This window comes from Amyelois transitella, chromosome 15 (genome assembly GCF_032362555.1).
Source record: "Amyelois transitella isolate CPQ chromosome 15, ilAmyTran1.1, whole genome shotgun sequence".
In the NCBI taxonomy this organism is placed as follows: domain Eukaryota; kingdom Metazoa; phylum Arthropoda; class Insecta; order Lepidoptera; family Pyralidae; genus Amyelois; species Amyelois transitella.
Window position 1 is genome coordinate 2,670,837 of NC_083518.1, and position 21,413 is coordinate 2,692,249.

A 21,413-nucleotide genomic window follows, 5' to 3' on the forward strand; every position below is an offset into this window, starting at 1 on the left:
TGTAACCTACAACCAAAGCCCGTTAATTTCTTAGTCAATTCTCTCTTAATGGACTCCAAAACTTCATTAAGAACCTATGCCAAATTTGTAATTTCTAGGTCCAGCGGATTTCCAGTTGACATGTAAGTCAGTCCAGTCAATCGGTTTCTCTTTTATTAACATATTATTAAAAGAAAATAACACCGCGTGCGGTCAAAATATTCAAAATTTACTTTTATTTATCAGTGGTTCCATAACTCAGGTTAGCTATTCGGGTGCGGGGTCGACAGCCTCCTTCACTTTCCCCGAGGCCGTGGTACAGGATGCGATCATCTCCCATCTCTAACCGTAACTGGTTTTGTTTTGATTTATGAAATACTTTGGTCATTGTTTGATATCCATGAACTTGGAGCATAGAAATATCTGTAAATTGTAGCTTGATCTATTAGTTTCAAGCGACTTGATGAAGTGAGTAATATGTGATGAATAAAACAAGTACATATAACGGTTTATAAAATACTCTCAGGCTAAGGATTAAGAAGTAATAAAGTATAAAAAAATTATAAGTACAAACTATGAATCAATATAGACACTTCATCCTCGAACTCCATAAATACTATGCTTAATTAATTCCTATATATACTTTGTACATTTAATATTTTGCTTAAGATTTAAGTTATGAAAATATTGGTAAACCTCCATTTTTTGAAAAGGCCTAAATATAATATTATTATGTCCATGCTTTACGCATGTGTCGGAAGGAAATACGCGAGCACGGGGCTATATATAAATATGATTTAAAGAGCGCAAGAGATATTTAGACGTGATAACGAACCTTATCGATAAAGCAGGCAACAATAAATTACAAACAATCAAGTTGGGATACAACATATAAGTAACACGTGGGACTATAAGATTCCCGGAAAACAAGAGCTTAAAGTGCCAGCTAGTTAAGTTTTAGTAGTTAGTGCAGCTTTTCTTATTTTAACAACATGTGCACACGCCAAGCAGTCTGCGGTTGTCGTGACGTGATGTAATGTAACAGACATTTTATAATTGTTGGCAGGCTCGGGTAAATGACCTCTTATGTAAGGAACACGCTTATATTACGTTGGTTTGGTTGAGACTGACAGCAGAGATCAAAAAATTCCATCAGACTAGATCTTTCTTTTTTAGACCATATATGAAGGCGGCGAACGATCAAAATGGATTTATTGTGTTTGGTAGATAGTATGGAGAAAAGCTGAACCAGAATGAATGTTAGGTCCCCCATGAGATGAACTGACCAAATTAAAATTAAGGCGGCAATAAAATACCCTGTTCATAAATGCATATGTTTGTTATGGTTTACTAAGAGCTCCGATTTAATGGCGTTGTATAACAAAACTTCTCACTCAAATCTTCTTTATTGCCAACACTTTTTCTTTGTCTTCTTGGAAATCCCGTCTGCTTACTAAAATTTACTGCTTTGAATATTTTAATCGGTTATTCCGTGTTCGCCAAACCAAAGCTCTAGTTATTGAAATACATAAAAAAATAAGGTGAAAATTAACACAAGTGTTAGCTAATTTTTAATAGTAAAATCATTCAGACAGATCACAATCTTTATGTTTCTGTTCGCATGTGTCCCCACTTTCTCTAATTTCCTCCGCTGTCGGCAGGTGGCGGTACATTATGTCAGCTCCACGTAACCCTTTCAAATTATCAGTAATATTGTCCTTGTCAAAAACCGCATCTTGCATCTTATGTACAAATGGTGTTATCTTGCAAACTAGAAGCCTGATGCAACTGGTGTCTTCATCTTGTTGTTTGATAGCTTCGTCGATGTCATGCAAAATGGATTCGTTTTTAGCTCTTTCTAGTAAGTCTTGGAGGCTCCTGGAGTTCTTGTTGAGGATCCAGGATGTTGGATCTTCGGTGCGATAAGGTTTTGATGGCCGGGGTGGGCCTGCCAGGAAGGTTGATATCTGAAATGTGTAAAAATATTGGTTGAGATTGGTAAGTGTTTACAGGGATCAGACTAATTTTCAGGCTGGAGTAAAACTTAGCTAATTGTTAAAACAGAATATTTGGTATCATTTATATCTTCGGTAAAACTGTTAATCCAATAGCTGATAATGTATTATTGTTTAAATAAACTTTGACGAGAGACAACTTTCTCAAAATGATTTATTTCTCTCACAAGAATTTACCCAAAGGCAGATCACAAACGAGAGTATCTTCTTATTTTTGTGTAAATATCGAAATACCTAGAGTTTGTATATTTATTTTTGTTACCTTTTCACATTTTATTTACACAACCTTCTTTTTTGAAATTTCATTAAAATACTGAATTAAACTTTCATCCCAAAAAAAATAATATTACATGAGATTTACGGTAAACGTAAAAGACGTAGAAGCTGCGAAATCTCATGCTTTGGCTAGTATTTGGCTATATTTATTTTAGAATAGATAAAATTGTTTTTTTTTCAACTCACCATTTGCGCTACAAACACAAGCGCGTTTACAGCCACCGCGCTGATTTGATTGGGCTGCAACCCAATCAGCTTCACCAAATACTTCAACGGTGTCATCGGACTTGGAGCCTCATTTACACTGTTATTCGGTCTATTTTCCTCCGCCAAGTTCTCTGAGCTGGCATCTTCATATGCTTCACTGAAGATTGGTCGTCGTCTGTTTGGTGTTGGTGAATGTTGGTGATGAGTTGGGGAGTTTGGTGTTGGCATATGTTGGTGCTGGTTTGCAGTATTGGCTGTCTGGAATGCCCGAACCACGAATTCCGCTACTTTTGATGCCACTGATTCTGAAGCTGTAAATAAGGTAATTGGTTTTCTTAAAACTGATGAAATCTTAGGATAATTGACAATAAAAAAAAAAATACTTGACGTGGAGAATTCGTTTTCGGCAATCCGGTTTAAATAGAATTAAGTGATAGAACTTCTGTTCTATCACTATGTATTTGCAAATATTTATAAGAACTTTTTGTAAGGCTAGCGCCGTCTCTATTTGAATCTCAGCCATAACTACAGCTGAACATGGCCTTTCAGACATTTTAGAGAATATTGGCTCTGTTTTCCCCGTTATAGATTAACACGTGATTGCGTATGTGTGTGCAAAATACACACGTGTATTAGAATGTTTCATTAGGAACTTACCTAAAAAATCAGACGCAAACTTCATCCCTCCACTCAATCTATCTATAAAACCTTCTCTCCCTTCGCGTTCAAAATCATTTGCACACACCAATTTTACTACTAAAATTACTAAAAATACGGGTGTCGCCATCTTGAGAGCCACTTTGAGACTACATTGAAGACGGGAGAAGTGACGCGCTCTGCTGAACGAGGTAACAAGCGCGTGCGCAACTGTCGTAGACCATGGCTTTATAATGAATGTCTTTCTAAAGCTAGGGGATGTTAAAAAAATATTCTTGGGAGCTAAATTTTTTATTTCATTGGGAAGATGACATGTTTTCTCTATTCAATATAGATATTTATTATTTTAATTGGTTCGTCTTGCATAGGTTAGATGGCGCTACTGGTATTTTTTTTATTGTAAAATTCCCTGCATACGAAAGGTGAAATTGAGAAATAGCGACAATTACAACGTCTAATTACCTACTTTAGTAATGCATTTTATAATCCTATATGTCTCTATAATAATCCTTTAGTTGAAAATGAGGTATATAAACTAAACTAGGATATCAAAGTTATTCTGTAAAGGTCTTATAAAGTGACTTAGGGTTAATGAGCTCATATCGTTTTGAAGTGGGGCCAGAAACCTAGAGAATTTACAATAGCGTCCTCAATACATTAAAATAAATGGTTATTTTTTAAAACAAATGCTGTTTTTCCTGTGAAAACAGCATTTGCGACGTTTTTCTTTCGACTGACATCAATATATCCCTGGGATAACTTTTCATATTAGCTGTTAGTGCTCCTGTCCCTTAGTTGGTTTATCGACTGAGGCATACAGAAGTCTTATAAATAAGAATGACCAATATGAGAAGAGAGAAGAGAATTAGGAAGAATTGAAACTGGATATTTTTGAACACCCTGTGTTATAGAGACATTTACAGAAACAATGGCTGCGGCAATCTGCTGAGCATTACTACAGCAAATGTGTAGAAGGTATGCCTCATAACTTTTGCCAATGCCACTACTTGACTTGAAATATTTTGTAAGTATCTTGTACCCAAAATATTTCTTAGGTTGAAAATAATAGTCGTGAAAATTTAAACAGATCACAACGTATTTGTCGTTTTCTTTTCTTTCATTTCCAATTTATAAAACAAACTGTTAAACTACCTACCAATAAGCAATAAAAATATCCTTTCAATCTGTAGGGAAGTAAATAAAATGAATTGTTTATTGACTTTTCAAATTCACAAACCTGAAAGTCAATCAAGTTAAATAATTTTTTTGGAAATATTTATATCAGAATAAATGCGCTTTTGGGATAGGCAAATAATAATTTCACGATTCTGTAACTTTGGTATTCGCTGATGCTGCATATTCTTTCGCCATCATATGTTTGAAAAGTCGGCTGACCTCGGTCTGATTAAATATAAAAATAAATTCTGGTCTAAATGCGAAGTATCACCCATTACTTTACTTAGCTAAACGCTGTGACCTGTATGTTTAACGTGAGATGTGCTCCGTAGACCACAGTAATAGGACATTGTGACAGCCACAAAGCCACGGAGTAAACGTCTCGAAATGATATTATTTATCTTACTCTTATTCAAGGCTACAAACGCCGAAATACCCAACAGAGACCTTCAATTTCTCAACGAATTGCCCTTGGAAAAACTGCTGAAGCTGAAGGATTCTTTACAAGATTTTGTGACGGATAATACAGAAAATATCACAGTTACGACACCATCTTATTTACAATCATTTGGAGCTCAGGCGTTAGCGTTAAAGGGACCTCCGATAAAACGAACGGATTATGAGGAAAGTCTTTGGAAGAAAGAATCGAAGATAAGCAATATATTCTCGATGTCTGTGACGACGCTGGCCTTTTTAGCGTTTGGTGGTTATTTGTTGTGTTTGATTGTGCAAGCGGTGAAGGCGAAGGAACAATACGCGGCAGCGGCCGGATCTCAAACTACTTTAGTGGTGAATTCTGCTATAAAAAAGAGGCCTCAGATCCAATCACAATTTCAGCCGCAGTTCGCATCCTACGGGAGGAAGAAGAGGAATGTTCGACAGCAGAGAAGTTTGAAGAACTTGGACCTCTCGCCCGATGAGTTGTTCAGTGCGTTGCTGCAGTTCTGTGAAGGTTACGCTAAGTGGAGTGAGAATGTAGAACGGTTTTAAGGTGTTTATTTATTTATTTATTTGGGGACATTTTAGTGTTTAATGTTGTTATAAACGTCAGATAAATATAAACTATTCAGTGAGGGAATTATTTCTATCCTTACCCTAATCATGTCAAAGGCCAACAGAATGGGAAGTATAAAATGATTACTTAGATGATGATGATGATGAACTCTGTGATTGGTGATTTGATTTAGCATATATCTGATAAAGAAAGTGTTCATCTTGAGACCTTACTAGTAGTGAACCATAGTGATATAACTAAATTATTCCATTTCCGTGTACCTGCTGAAAAGAAAAAGTTGGAAAACTTCTCCCAGATCTTAAATATTTCATTAATCCAATAGTTTTGTTATAATTATTATGAATATCACATAGCCTTCATGCATAAGTATTTAAAACATCGATTTATGAAGATATAATTTCCAGAGGCTACTTAAACGCTGTTTACACCAAAAGCAGGAAGCCAGATTGCCATCAATACAATCTGTAAACGTTTTCAACCTGTCAAATAACCACGCTAACACCCAATAATAGCAACAAGATTCTCGTTGTGCTTATATTAAAGGCGAAATTCTAAAATATTTTATTTTAAACTTTAGTATAAAATGTTTAGAGTTTAATATGCATTGGTGGTTTTACAGTTTTTATGATATTTAGAATGTGGTAAGTGCTTGGTTTTGTTTGTATGAGCTCGTAATGAGGCGGTTGGTTTCGGTCTGTCATCGCGCGCTCTTCTGTTTATAGTCCGGTTGCTCGAAATCATGAAAATAGAGCGTTAAACAGTTACTTTATCTCCCTCTATTTAAAAAACATATCATTGTTACCTATTCTAAAATAATTTCTTATTGCATAAGCATTTTACGTTAGCTAACTCCAATCAAAATATAAATGATGGTCGGCTGCCTACCATATACCAATTCATCTTGAAAATTCCTAATAATATTTGTAAGTTAAAGTTATACTTTAACTTTTGCATAACCCACATAAATTTCGTTCTATTATTTCAATGAAGTGCAATTATTCTTTGTTGCATTATCATTTTTGAGTCAAAGTTCAACTAAGTGAAGTCTATATTCTAATCACTTTTTATAGTAGTAAATATTGAAAAAGATTTTGTGGTTCAAAAACAATCAAATATATGTAAAGAAATCTGCGAATAAATTTAAAAAATAAATTGTAATTCGATAAAAAATATCCAATTTATTTTTGTATGCACCTTCGATTGACGTTTAGTTACGTTCAGCTGAATGTCTTAGTGATGAATTGAACACCATGTTTATGCATGTGATAATTATTTTTAACACGATGTTTAACTAATAGTTTGTGCAAGTCGCCCGCTACGCTGGTGGTTAAGGCGGGTGGTACACTGCGCACATGTTCGCGCGATGACAGTGTGCACTGGGAACACCAATAACGGTTATCGGGGTCTAATCACTGTTTATTACTTCTTTGGAGTTGACATAAACACTGAAAGAAGACTTTGTGGTTAAGGCTCGAGAAATATAAATAATTTTTTTAAGTCTAAAATTTGGAAGAACTTGTAAAGAGATTCAGACTAACACAAATTTATCTTTTTATTTTTTAAGGGTAGTCAGAACAGATAGTCAGGACTCAAAGGCTTAATTAACGATGGTTAAATGATGGAAGTGATATTTACAGTCTTTGACAAAGTTTTAACGATAAGATAGGCTGCTTGAATAAGACGAATACTCGCCACGAAATATTCTGCTTTAAAATTAAGTGCTTACCTATGAACTTTTTTAAGTATTTTGCCGTTTAGACACTTCTTGGGATACCTACTATCTACACGAACATTACAGTGGTTCTGAACAATTCACTTCGAATTTATGCATTGATACTAATATGCAAGACAAGTTACTAAAACAATTGAAAACGCTTTATTACCTACATCTCGTCGATTCTCGATTTATTCGCTAATACTCGAGTGAAAGACATCGGGGTGTTTAGGTCAACCGTTTACGGCAAGAAACCTCTAAACTAAATTGAATTTTACTCGTAAACAAGGCGAGTGAGGAATCGATTCTCTCGATGTATCGTTTGACGACTCGTAAACCAAAAAATGGGTATGCATTCACATTTAGATTTTATGATGTACCTTTACGGGAAAGTGTTCTGAGAGACTTTTCTGAGCTGAAGAAAAAAGATAAATGTTTATATAATATACATACATACATACATATGGTCACGTCCATATCCCATGCGGGGTAGACAGAGCCAACAGTCTTGAAGACTAAATGGCCACGTTCAGCTATTTGGCTTAATGATAGAATAGTGACAGGTTGCTAGCCCATCGCCTAAAAGAAGAATCCCAAGTTTATAAGCCTATCCCTTAGTCGCGACATCCATGGAAAAGAGATGGAGTGGTCCTATTCTTTTTTGTATTGGTGCCGGGAACCACACGGAATCCTATTCTTTTTTATATAATATTTCCTTTGAGTATTTACAGGAATAGGTATGCTACCGTTTGTTTGAAATCAAACCTCGTAAATAACAAGTTAGGTGCCTAATTATCTAGATTCTGAAACTACTTCTATTGTACGAGAGTGCTACTACTTTACTTCCTTATCAAAGTAAGAATTAAAGGATTCATCAATTTGCAAATGAAGCGGCTCTTTGAATTAAATGTTAATGGCTTTTCGAATAACACAAAGCATGGCTATTCAGGCATCATTATAAGGTTCTACCACTACTTAACTTTCGATTGGTTCTGTTTAATTAGGTTCTTAACTGACTAATAAATCGCCAGATACCTTGTATATCCCTAACGATAGCTAGGTGGTCAGTGCTACTCTCGAACGGTTAGGGTAAAAATTTAGGTATCTGTTTTTTATTGCATCGATATTTGCATTAATAAAAAATAATATTTAACAAACTGACAACAAAACTAGAAAAATATGAAGATCTATATAATTTTAAAATGCTTTTAAACATTATTTTAATTTAGTTCTGTTCTTAAGGAATGTTATTTTTTATCATGTGTGCCACACATACCTACAACACATCTGTGTGCGTGTGACATTCTTGATTAAAGTAACTATATACAGGGTGACATTTAAAACAACTGCATCCTTTTTAACATAGACTATACCCATGCTTCTGAGCCGTTTGAGCCTATTTTTATTTAAATTAAACGTCATCATTTTCACATTTAAAAAACCCTCAAAAACTACGTCACACGCTTTATTAAAGACCAATACTACAAAAAGAAATTAAACTAAACATGTAAATAAATGTCTGAAAAATAAATTGTTTTTCTAGTATCAAGATCAAGTAAAGTACAGAGTTGTAATACTGTCTGAATCTTACGCGTCGCTTTTCCGCCGGCCAGGGTGATATTACGTATTTAGGATCGTGGATTTCGATACTTTTATTTTTTTTCGTACTTTCTGAAATATGAACCGATATTTTTCTTTCAACGTTTTTAAATATCCTTTAGATGAGTACACTTAACAGTTAAATTTATGCAGTTGATTTAAAAGGCACCCTGTATAGTTTAGTTAATAAATGAATTCTTATAAAAAAGACAAACGTTAACATATTCCAAAACCACCTAAAACTATAAAAAAAATCATACTTTGTCTTATTTCTTATTAAAATATTCTTAGATTATTAATCAAAAATAACATTATAATACGAAACTACGACACTATTTATTTCCGAGTCTGAATTACAGCTATATAAACATTGCTAGCCTTTGTATTGGCTCTTAAAGGGAATGTTTATAAGGCTATATATTTATTTCTTACAAGCTGTAGTATTCATTTTATTACGCAGATGGCGTGTGTAACGGGAAATTATACATTCTCCAGCATAATTAAATTACTTTTGTCTTTTCGTATATAAATTGAGATAAAACAACAGACTTGAAATCACCTTTATTTGTTTTTAAATTAGTTTATAATGCTTTAGCTTCGGATTGATCGAGAATGAACAAGTTCTCTCATCGCATGCGAATATCAGTAAATTACTTATCAAATTTATACCTTTTTCTCATCTTTGCTTGTCTTTATTGACCTCACAGGAGAGGAGCCCGCAGCGCGTCTTTGTCCCATATTCCTGGATCGTTTTTACCAAAGTGACTCCATGAACACCACAAAGATAAACATAAAATTTTTAAAGGTAACCGAGGAAATGTAGGTACCTATTATGGACTTTTTACTTGACCTTGATTTACACGGACGGAATTTTGCTCTCTGATTATTTACGTGAACCTATACTTTTAATGCTAAATCTATTCAATTATTTGCTTACCTCCTGATTTAGAGTAACGTAGATTAAATCACACATGGCCACATAGCAAGCCACTTAGCATTGGGTAACCGCGATAAATATCAGCCGACAAAATACATCGCACTCTGTTGACAAATCCCGCAATAAAATATAAGCATTTACAATAAAATTAATTATTATTATTTACATGGCGCTGTGGGCGATCGCCGTCGTTGGATTAGTGTGGACGCGGTTTACGGACGTCGAAGGGTTCCCGGCACAAAAGTAGGTACTCTGTAGTAGGGATAGTGTTATAAGGTACTAAAATGTCCGAAGACCATAGTAGGACGAAAGAGTGGTCTTATTTTAAGAATACAGGTGTATTCGTAAGATAGGACCACTATATTGTCTTTCCATATTCGCAGAAACCAGATGGCTGTCACTTCGTTAGTTAATTAACTTATTAAATAAAATATTCTTATTTAAGTATGCCTTCTCAATGTTCGTCAATAAACTTGGCTGGAAGAGATCCCACTATGGGATAAGCCCGCCTTCGTTTAATGTTGTCAATGTGCTTTTTTAAATATTTACTAATTTGGTCATATCAACAGTAACCTTGCCAACCCAGACCGGTGGGCCCCGCGGCGAATGCTTTATCGCACGCTGTGTCGGACACCTCGCACTCGTGCGCACCTCCCTTTAGGGCCACCAAATAATATCAATACTTTGTTACTATTAACTTATTATTTTAATAAATTTAAGGCTACGTTAAAAATTATTTAAAATTTTTGTACTTCGTCAATAGCTAACTACTTCGACGACCGAAATGGAGGCTACAGAAACATATTCTTTTGTGCAAGAACAGTCCCCTGTACTGTCACTTTACTACGCAGTAAATTTACAGATTGCTCGAGATTTTGAGACAAACCAATTGAACCTGCAGAAGCTATGAAGGTCCTAGTTGGTTATTGTGAACGATGCGTGGGGTAAGCATAAGCGATAGATTATAACACCAAGAAAATATAATCATTTCAATTACAGAGAACTTGGGGATGGGGCTTAATCTATCATTCAGTTTCGACCATAAAAATGCTTTCCACTTTCTTCTCGTGCGCGCCCTAACCGCATGCTCTGAACTTCCATCATCCCCGCCGTCATAACTCGTGGCGGCGCGGGCGCAGGCGCGGGCTCGACTTTTATTGTGATTTACAAGCACATAATCTCTACTTTTTGCACGACCCCGCGCTAATCTGAACTTACTTTATGGGCCTATTTGATGCTTTGACAAATAAGATTTGGTTATGGAATCTTATACCTTTATAACTCATACTAAGCGTGACCCCTTGCATTTTTAAAATTTTGTAAGATTCATATTATTGGATTCAGCAATTCCTTGCTTTAATTCCCAGGAGGAGAAAATATTTGCCTAACCATTTTTCATGTATACATATTTAATTTGATGTGTCTAGTTCTTTGTGTGGTTAATTCTGTGTAATCCTGTCAATGCAGGCTTACTTATTCCGGAAAAAGATAAGTTAGGAGACTTTTTATAAAAGTAATAAAAGATAGAAAAATAAATTAACATATTTAAAGGAGTTAATTAAATAAACCACTTTGGTTATTGTTGTTAACGCGTTGATGTCTTTTGTTTACCCTAAGGCGTATAAAACAAACAAATATATAAATTAAGAAAACAATAAATTATCTACGTGACATACATAGTTGCTCTTGTCCGCAACTTTTTATATACGTTCATTCATTCCTTAAGTTGTCAATATTTTTACTTCTAGAACGTCATTATAAGGACCCCGAGAGTATACCTACAACCGGGACAAAATACAAGAAAGATAAATATATATGTATATACATTTTACCACGTCTCTTTTTATTATATATTCTATAGTGCCGGGAACCACACGGCACTGCAAAAAGCTAACTGCTTCTAAAAAGTCTTTGTCTACCCCGACATACATTGGGACGTGACAATATTTATTTTCGTGCGTATCGCATATCGCCGTTGACTCGCGTGTTTCATAAAGGCTGCATATTATAATTTATGTCACAACATAAATTTATGCCTTACAAATGTGACTGTCTTTGGCAACCAGGATTTATTGGGAGTGTGAGGAAACATAGGATATTAGCATATTAGGCTATGCTGTGTATTTACTTGATATAACCTCTGGTAAATGTCGTGTTTATTTTGTAAATTTGAAATATAATAATCTCGCCTTTTTTCGGATCGAGAAGGTAAAGATTACATGTTATTTTCACCATTTGGCACGATCCTTACATACTAAATAAATAAATATATACGGACAGATTACACAGATTGAGTAAGCCTCGAAGTAAGTTCGAAACTTGTGTTACGAGATACTAACCCAACGATACTATATTTTATGATAAATGATAAATATTTATATAGATAAACATCGAAGACCCAGGCTAATCAGAGAAAGAACTTTAAAATAGAACCACTCCATATTTTTCCCATGAGTAGCGTAAAAGGCGACTAATGGATAGGCTTATAAACTTGAGATTCCACTTGTAGGCAATGAGCTAGCAACCTGCCACTATTTAAATCTCAATTCCATATCATAAAGCAGCAGCTGAACGTGGCCTTTCAGTCTTTTCAAGACTGTCGGCTGTGTCTTTCCGTTAAGAGATATAGACGTGACTTTATGTAGCAATGTAAAAAAAACAGAGAGGGAAGGCAATGAATGAATACTCATATTGTTTTTATAACATAAAATAGATTATCATCTTGAGAAAAATTATACCTTCAGTTGAGACAACTGAAGGTATAATTTTTCTCAAGGTGGCGCCTTTCCTGGTCTAAACCCAGGTTCCGTCCGAGCATGACCACGATCCAACAGATGCAAAGCTATCACATACCCTGCTGGTACCCACGTCGGTATAAATTAGAGAAAATTTTATTAAATATTTAAATAGCCATAACTGTCATTTAATTTTTCATTAATAAATTAGACAAATATGGCGTCATACACGAATAACACCAATTGGAACATATATTTATTGATTAAACACAATCAATATATGATCTTGTATTTTTATTGCCGTCTTCTATATGAAAAAACCGTTCATAATATCTAATTCAAATTATTAATGGCCGATTAAGATTGAATTTCATTTGAACTTATGTTTTAAAATACGATTATGCAAATATTATTAGTTATTAATAAAGAGTTAATAAATTGTGACTAGAGTCGGACGCTCGGCCCACCGCGCTGTGGTTAATTACAATAAATATATCGAGACATTAGAATCGATCAAATGTGAAAATATTCCGGTTATTTATCGATACTAATAAACGTGACGTACGGTTATCGCCGCCGATTTATATTTTAGCGTCCCGTTCGACGCGGGGCGCTTGAAATCGATACCTTTTTTATTATTTTTGTGATTGGTCGGTGTGCGATGCATTGAATCGATAGCAATAAGCAGTTTTTAGGGTAATAGTAACATTTGCGTTTTTTTTTTAATATTACAGGTTCATAGAATTGTTGATAATTTGTTTTCATAGTCTTTCACGACACCGCATAGCCCTATGTTAGTCGAGCCAAATAGAATTGTATTTATGTTGTAAGTGTTCACTCAATTTAATTTCGTACAATTTCATATTAAATTTCACTAACAAGCGAGACTAGAAAATTGTAAGGAACCTTTAATCCTTCCTTGTATATCTCCGTGTAAGCGATATCTCATAACGTGGCAAGCTCACACGAGCTCGATTTATGCGTTTATTGGGCATCGACAATATAAAGCATTTCCCGAGGCGACACTACGGGTCTCTCCACTCGTTGGGGTGCTATTCACAAATACTCCACATCTTATTTTATGGGAGAGGCAAATGAAAATTTTGTTTGCGTGAAGGAGGATCATATAAGGAGGAAGTCCATAATCTTCGCGAATTACATGGACCAGCTAATGTTGTAGGAAATTAAGGCACAAATAGGTACTTACGAAACTACTACCGTATTCATAACGAAAATCGTAACGAAAAAAAAACCAGTCAAGATAGGTACATACATATGTATATGTTCTTATTATCCGATAATTACTTTAACACCCACTTAATTTCTCTGCTTGACAGAAGAAGCTAAAACTGAAGCTCGCTTTCTACATATCAGGCCAAAGAAGGCCAACGAATAGGTTTCGGTGTCCTTAGTAAATAGATTTATGTGGACCATAGGATAACTCAATGGGACTAGTTGGGTAGACGGACTTTAGTGACGCCAACGCCTACATTCGAGAGCCGTAGAACATGCGTGCAACATTTTTATTTATTTATTTATGTACACAAAATTATATACATGAGCATTTTATTCAGTAATTCTAGTACAAAGATGCTACTTATTTCAACAGAAACCTCTTCCAGTAGACCCATGAGAGTAGAGATGAATTTTGGAGCAGTATGGCGTGTGCATAAATATCTTTTAACATATTTGACTTAACATACATGCTAATACATACATAATTAAACATGGAACAATAAAATAAGGGATAGGCTTATAAACTTGGGATTCCTCTTTTAGGCGTTGGGCTAGCAATCTGTCACTATTTGAATCTCAATTCTGTCACTAAGCCAAACAGCTAAGCGTGGCCCATCAGTCTTTTCAAGACTAGCGGCTCTGTCTACCCCGCTAGGAATATAGACGTGATCATATGTATTTATGAACAATAAAATAAATGATAATAATAAACTACATTAATTGCCTTCGTTACTCGAAATATTTGAAAATACTCCCCCGCCTTGGGTCGCCTCGTTCAGAGTTACGACAATAATTCCCTTCAACAATACACTTTATTAACAGTTAGTTATGTCCGCCGTGATGATATCGCGCCTACAATTAAATATTAATATGTGTTCGATTCGATTTATATTGCCCTTTAACGAGGCTCTGATCGTTCGGCGATGTGGGAGTTATGACGTACTTTGTATTTAACAATGTAGCTTTTAGTACTAAGTCACTGGTCTAGTTGATAGCCTGGGCTACAATCGTTGTAAATATTTCTACGTTAAATTGTTATTTGTTAGGATAGTATAAATTCGAATTTTTATTGACCTGAAAAATTAAAGGAAAAGTAATGTTTTTTTTTGTTAATTCTCTCTCTTTCATCACAGCTTTGTTGGTCACCTGCTATTCTTATTCGAGTAATCTATACTAATATTATAAAGCTGAAGAGTTTGTTTGTTTGTTTTTTTGTTGGAACGCGCTAATCTCAGAAACTACTGGAAACCAAAAATTATTTTGAATCTTTGAATTATTCATGATTTAAAATTAAAATCAAATAAAATTTAACGTTAATTAAACACTGTTTAAGCATTAACCTCTTTCAATTATCATTTACCCATATTGTAGGTATTGCTTTGAATCGACACCCGCCACTTCACAAACTCATACACATTATATTAATGTTACATCTGACGTGAACAATCAGGCATTACATAAAATTCCAAGATAATACCAAAGTATAATTTGTTTACCGATTTCCTGATCATAAAATATTGATTTGTTCAAGTTATTTAAGTAAATTCAGTCTCTGCCATTTTTTTTTATCGAATGGGATATTCCCCGGGTCTTCACGGGTGTGGGACTCCTGGCACCTAGTATACCAGCCTACCCACTAAAACCCCTCCGTTCGCCCTTCTTGCCATTTTGAGGGCATAATGGGATCGCAAGCATTTCACCACGATACCCTCCCGGCTGCCCGGCGCTTCTGTGCCAGGAATCTTGCTGTAATGGGCGACCAGTAAGTTGCTGGCCGCCCTTTCCATCCCAGGGTCGGGAAGTGACCCTAGTGAGGCAGTAGACGCGCACGATAAAGTGCACGCCTTCTGCCCGAAAATTCAGCCTCTGCCTACCCCTCCGGGAAAAGGCGTGATTTTATGTATGTATGTATATATGTATATTTTGTCAGTACCTTTATACGCACAGTGATTATGACTTTACAAAGTTTGGAACTTTTTGTTTTTAAAAGACTGATTAGCTAACATATTATTGTAGGTACAGCCCAAACCGCTGGATCTATAGGGAAATTAAAAAAAAAAATTATTTCATCCCACTGACTCTAGCCTAACCATAGAGCATTTCTTCCTCCACCCTCTGAAACTTATTTTCAAAACTTTATCAAACTGTCATTAAAGGGAAAAAGATACAGTTTAAATGATCTCTGAGAACATGAGCTTCCTCCAATCAGCATCACGTTAATTACTGAGATAGCTCCATAATCTACTCAAATTTTTATCTTCATTTTTTAATTTTTTACAGGCAAATTACGATTTTATTTACAACTGCGACATCGAACGTCAACAGCGACCTCTCTGTATGTAACAGAGAAAGCGTGCGTGTATCCGAAACCAATTCGTGAGAGGGCATCGAAAAAAAATAACTTATTACCGCCCCTACGCGTAAACTTGTCAGCGGTCGTTCCCGTAAACTGTAAGATGATATTTTAACGTCCGATATTTAATATTTATTGAGACACCCAATATGAGCGACCATTTGTATAAATAATCGTTTGTATTGATGCTCATTGATACGCTTGTTGTGATTTATGTACTTATATGCGTTATTTCACTTTGTTCATTGATTTTCGTTGTTAATATGTAAAACATAATAATGTTTTTTAAGTTTATGTTTTAAATAATAATATTTGTTTAATTTAAATATACATAATTTAGATAGACTTAAGCTAAAACTAAATTGATATTATCTACAAATATGTAACCTAGTACCTTCATTCTAACACTCCCTGCAAAATTTTGAATTCTATATATCTTATTTTTAATTGTGAGTTCAGCTATACCCACTGAAATTAGAATATTATTCCAATTTTTGAGCTAGATATGCTTAATGGATAAAAAATATTAATTATTTCTAAATATAAGTAGGTAAATGTTCCTTTAACTGATTTCTTTAGTCTCTTTCAGTTACTTTAAACAATAGAACAAATATTAGCATCAATAACAAACTGACTCCTACCCACCTCTTAAAGCCCTGGAACGTTGTAAGTGTTTTTAAAAAAATAAAAATCAAATTTTATAAGAAATCTTGCAGATGTTTGTAAATAACCTCTTTAATCTTGATCGTTTGTATTTTTACTTGGTTTGTTTCATCTTTTGAACAAGACGTGAGTTTAAGTGCAATAATGACAGTTCGATAATACAAAGCAAATTGATAGATATGTTAAAAGTATAGGTAAGTACCTACTCAAAGTTCAGTTTTTACCAAGATTAGACGCATCTGTGTGAACTGGCCCTAAGCCGTTAACGTAAGATTCCGGAAATAATTTAAATCTTATAAACTGCCGTGCCGTGTGGTTCCTGGCACCAATAAAAAAACAATAGGACCACTCCTTCGCTTTCCCATTAATGTCGTAAAAGGTGACTTCAGGACAGGGTTACAAACTTGGAATTCTTCTTTTTGGCGATGGGCAAGCAACCACTCCTTTTAATCTCAATTCTATCATCAAGGCAAAAAGCTGAACGTCAAGAATTTTCAAGCCTGTTGGCTCTGTCTACCCCGCAAGGGCAATAGAACTAAGTAAATAAGTAAGTTATGAACTGCTTTATTAAACTGAGTAAAGATTTTTTAGATCCAAAAACCTTTTATGTAAAAGAAAACCTTTTTTCAAACCGCACGTAAACGAAGTCGCGGGCACAGCTAAAAGAAACTAATTTTGAACAAATTTCACGAAGAGACAGACTAGACCATCAGTAGTAATATTGTCATTTCCGGTATATCCCTTGCGGAGTAGACAGAGCCAACGGTCTTAAAAAGGTCACGTTTAGCTGTTTTCTATACCTTGAGGTATACCTATAATTTTCTAACCTACAATTTTGTAAGCATATAAAGAGAATAACTTCAAAGTTACTCAACCCCCGTAACCTCGCACGCACCAGCTGTCGATTCTTAATGAAACGTAACTCTTTAGGAAATGAAAACAAATGATTAGCACGAATTTAGACGAAGTGCTTTGGGTGCAGTGCCCTCGGGATGTTATTCTGTTTGTTATCTCACTCCGGATGGCCGCTGGCCCTGGACAAGGATCTAAAGTAAATGGATGTGACAGTGTGGTTCTTGGTACGTATCACCCGGTCTTATTCCCGCGAATGTAGTAGAGGCGAACAGGTGTGTAATCATTTTCAACTGGTGTAATAATTATAATTCAAGATGGATTGGATTAGATTCAACTTTAACAGAGTTAAGGTGGTCAGATATTGTAGGCAACCTTCTTGATTTGTATTTAATTATTTTTTTTATATAAATATTAACAGGCAAAGGCAGCTGGCATAAATATGCATATTAATGCCATGACTTGTTTTGGTTAGCGAAAAAACTAAAATTTTTATTGTTAAATATTTTTCTTTGATTTCCAAAAATATAGTGCTTTTTATTTCATCATTACTCTCTTCTGTTCTCTCTCTGTCTTCTTTAGTGTATTAAGAATATTCACTAACTTTTCACTATAGGTACTTCCCACAGATACATTCAACTAACTTCTTTATTCTACAATGAAGCAAGAATAAAGAAGGCATGTTGATTGATAGGCAATACCCGTCAATAAAAAAAATAAAATAAGGGATGTGAAATTCTTGGCGATGGCATAACAATGTCATAAAGATTCAGCAGTAAAAGCTATAAGTTACTGCTCTCATTTGGTAAAGCTTTAATAGTCGATTTAATTTGCCTGCCGGCCGCCCTGTCGCATTTTCGGTTACGATTTTCTCTTTAATAACCTCCTCTTTTCTGTCGCAGTCGCTTTAAAACTATTGTTTTGACAACAGCGATGTTGATCAAAGACAACCAACTACCAAACTAGCCTATGCCGAAATAATAAAAAAAATACGGACTAATCAAGGTTCAGGTACGTTCCAGTTCGATTATTTAGGTATTTTTGACACATCTAGTAACAGTTACTATAACTCTTGAGTCCTAGCGTAATTCGGTGGACGATAAGATTTACAATAGAATACTTTACTGTCAAGAAAACATGAGCAGACTTAATAAATCTCCCAGTGATTCCCCGGGAACTTTACAATACGGAAGTCCAGAGTTTGATTGCGGTCGTAAATTACGAGGATAGTAACAATGAAAGAACATTTTAAAACTAAATGGCCCTTTATAAGGTCTCAAATCTATCTATATGAATCTAGGATGTGTATGTATCTTCTAAACTCGAAATAAAATTTTATAATAAGTATTAATAAATTACGTTCAATATAACACGTGAGATCGAAAAATAAACCGCAGTTATGATTTAGCGGTGAGCTTGATACTTTGCACGCTCTGCTTTTTAATAGGTATCATGTTTAGGAGACTCATACACTCTCTAGTTACAAAACTTTCAGCAATATGCACTGAAAAAGCAACCTTGGAATGGCCAATATTCTTTATTGTTTTTTTTTTTAAATATTGAACTATCTTTTGAATGCCTTAATTTTTTTTTATCAGTTAATAAGTGCGTTGCTATTGCAAATTTCTGTTTTAATATTGGCTTGCCTTCTGTTTTGAAACGAGATTTCTCATGGAGATAAGAATGAGGTGTAAGAAGATATCATACATGTGTCTCAGTTTTTAAACTGTAAGTCAAGTGGATTTTTTATGCTAGGAGTCCGTATACTAGGACCGCTACCAACTGGACCCGCGGTTCCAGCCGCCGGCTTCATTTATTTTAAATATTTTCTTCTGGCGACTGTTTTCAGCTCAAAATTTTAAAAAGATATAGTATTTTTGAAGCCCACATTCAAGCGCAATTTGCATTTCATAATAAACATCAAGTCATAATGACTAAAAATTTTCGTATAATGACGTACAATTTTACATGAAATACAAACAATCAACTAATTAACCCATATATAAGTAAAATAAAATAGTAAACAAATTACAAAATGTTACCTAAAATTCAAAAGTCCGTTTAACAACAAGTACCTAAGTAAGACATTGTCAAAGAAATATGTAAAAATCTTAAATATGTATAAAATATTTATATATCCTATCCACACAAATCATGTTAAAAATTGACAACGGAAGTATGACACTAAAATGTTTCTTGCTTAGACTGTAGAGGAGAAGGTGCAATTGTGGCCCCCTACTTTGTTTTTGAGTGTTTATAAAAAAAATAAAGTATCTAGAAACTGGAAACATATTTTATTGGGCTCTTTGATCATTTGTTTATGCATATTTTACTATGGAATAAATGAAACTAGTACCAGATAATCAGAAATAATATTTATTCTTAAATTAACAAATTTGGCATAATGAGATCAAGTGATGGTTATGTGGCACCCTGGGGGGGTCATATTAAATGTATTGCACAATTGAAACCTAACGGCAAAAATCACAAATATAATATTCGCCTTCTGGACCTGCACAGGCTGTATGAGCCCACAATTCTCAACTCTGACGCTGTATTCAATGCGCACCAGGTCTGTTATTCGAAATCGATAAATTAGTCTTACATGTAATGTGAGCAATTTGAGGGGGTCGCATTACAAATATTGAGATAATCAAAACAAATATACCTAACATATTTATAAAATGCTTAAATTTCATAATTAACTTTGAATCCAGCAGAAAAATGTTCAATGAATAAAACGTGCAGACACAAAAACACAAATTCAATAATTTTCAATTTTTACGCAAGTTAAATCACCGCAGTTAAAAAGTTTTCTCACAAACGTGTTACGAATAATTATAATAACGTATAAACGGGGCGACACCTGACGAATTTCATGGGTGCTAAATATTGGTGTCACAACGAGGATTTAGAACCACCGAAAATTTGCTAGTTGGCGTTATTAGAAAATATTAATATTAATGGGGGCCAAAATACATGGGGGGGCCGCAATTGCACCTTTTCCTCTACTTTTTTTTATTTCTGTTTATAAGAGCGATCCCAGTCGCTGGAAGAAAATATTTAAATTAAAAGATTTCGCCGACAGGACCGCCCAGCCCTGGCCCTGGTCCAGTTAATAGCGGTCCCAGTTGACCGACTCCTACTCGTACCTATATATGCTACGGAAGTTATTTTTATAGGTAACTTTTAATTATCAAGAATTTAACCTACGGCGCATTCTTTTTCATGAAACATTCTTACAAGTGAAAATATAATTAAAATTTACCAAGCAAATTTTAGGTTTTAATAAGAAGTAGATACATATATCGCACTTTTGTGTAGTGTATTTAAGGGAGTGCACCAAAGAACCCGGAAAGATATTATAGGAAAGATATATCCGTCTGACGTTGATGAAGTGGTTGCAATATGTATTATATACTTAAATGTGTTAAGTATTTTTTTATTTATTTAATTTATATTAAATTTTATATGAAGCATAAATAAAAAAAGTGTTGCAGAAATTAAATAACTTAATCATATGTATCACTCCCTTTACTTGTCGCTACAAATCTCACCCGGCTTTGCTCCACAATCCTACTAACGACATGCTCCTTAGCACCTAGCAAGTGACTTACGACCAAGCGTGAGCCTGATTTACAACCGCTCTTTATGCGGTAATGAACGAATACTCGATACTCGATGTATAAATATTAATCGATTATTAGCATTCGATATTTATGGTGACTCAATAGCATGGTTTATTGGGCCTGTGTTCTGCTCGTTTTTTACGGTTAGTGACTTTTTCTTTTGATTAATAGCTGAGATATGACACAAAGTTGTTTTACTTAATAAATCTGCTTATAATTATTTTATTTTGAGGGACAACATCGTAAGGAATCTAACACGTTCAGACAACAAGATGATAAATTCCAAGTTAGATTAAGCCGCAGAAATGAGGTTTCAAACCTTAGGTATGTTAGTATATTATCTATCTAACTTACTCTGTGATCTTTGTCA

The 21,413-nt window shown here is 34.6% G+C and overlaps 2 protein-coding genes across 2 annotated transcripts; one reads left to right on the forward strand and one right to left on the reverse strand.

Annotated features, from left to right (window-relative positions):
- Positions 1 to 1,562: 1,562 nt before the first annotated feature.
- LOC106135661 (uncharacterized) lies at positions 1,563 to 3,264 on the reverse strand. Its single transcript, XM_060948223.1, has 3 exons — positions 3,135 to 3,264; positions 2,457 to 2,788; positions 1,563 to 1,946 (listed from the first exon to the last, which is right to left on the reverse strand). Exons 1-3 carry the CDS (start codon positions 3,262 to 3,264, stop codon positions 1,563 to 1,565), a joined length of 846 nt encoding a protein of 281 aa, XP_060804206.1.
- A 1,433-nt stretch (positions 3,265 to 4,697) lies between these two features.
- LOC106135662 (uncharacterized) lies at positions 4,698 to 5,300 on the forward strand. Its single transcript, XM_013336024.1, has one exon. It carries the CDS (start codon positions 4,698 to 4,700, stop codon positions 5,298 to 5,300), a length of 603 nt encoding a protein of 200 aa, XP_013191478.1.
- The last annotated feature ends 16,113 nt before the right edge of the window (positions 5,301 to 21,413 follow it).

What these genes read in the sequence shown, in the direction of transcription:
- LOC106135661 (XM_060948223.1), bottom strand. Translation starts at nt 3,264, where the DNA reads ATGGCGACACCCGTATTTTTAGTAATTTTAGTAGTAAAATTGGTGTGT. An exon ending in GTTTGCGTCTGATTTTTTAG is followed by an intron (nt 2,789 to 3,134) that starts GTAAGTTCCTAA and finishes CCTTATTTACAG; the next exon opens with CTTCAGAATCAGTGGCATCA. An exon ending in TTGTGTTTGTAGCGCAAATG is followed by an intron (nt 1,947 to 2,456) that starts GTGAGTTGAAAA and finishes TACACATTTCAG; the next exon opens with ATATCAACCTTCCTGGCAGG.
- LOC106135662 (XM_013336024.1), top strand. Translation starts at nt 4,698, where the DNA reads ATGATATTATTTATCTTACTCTTATTCAAGGCTACAAACGCCGAAATA.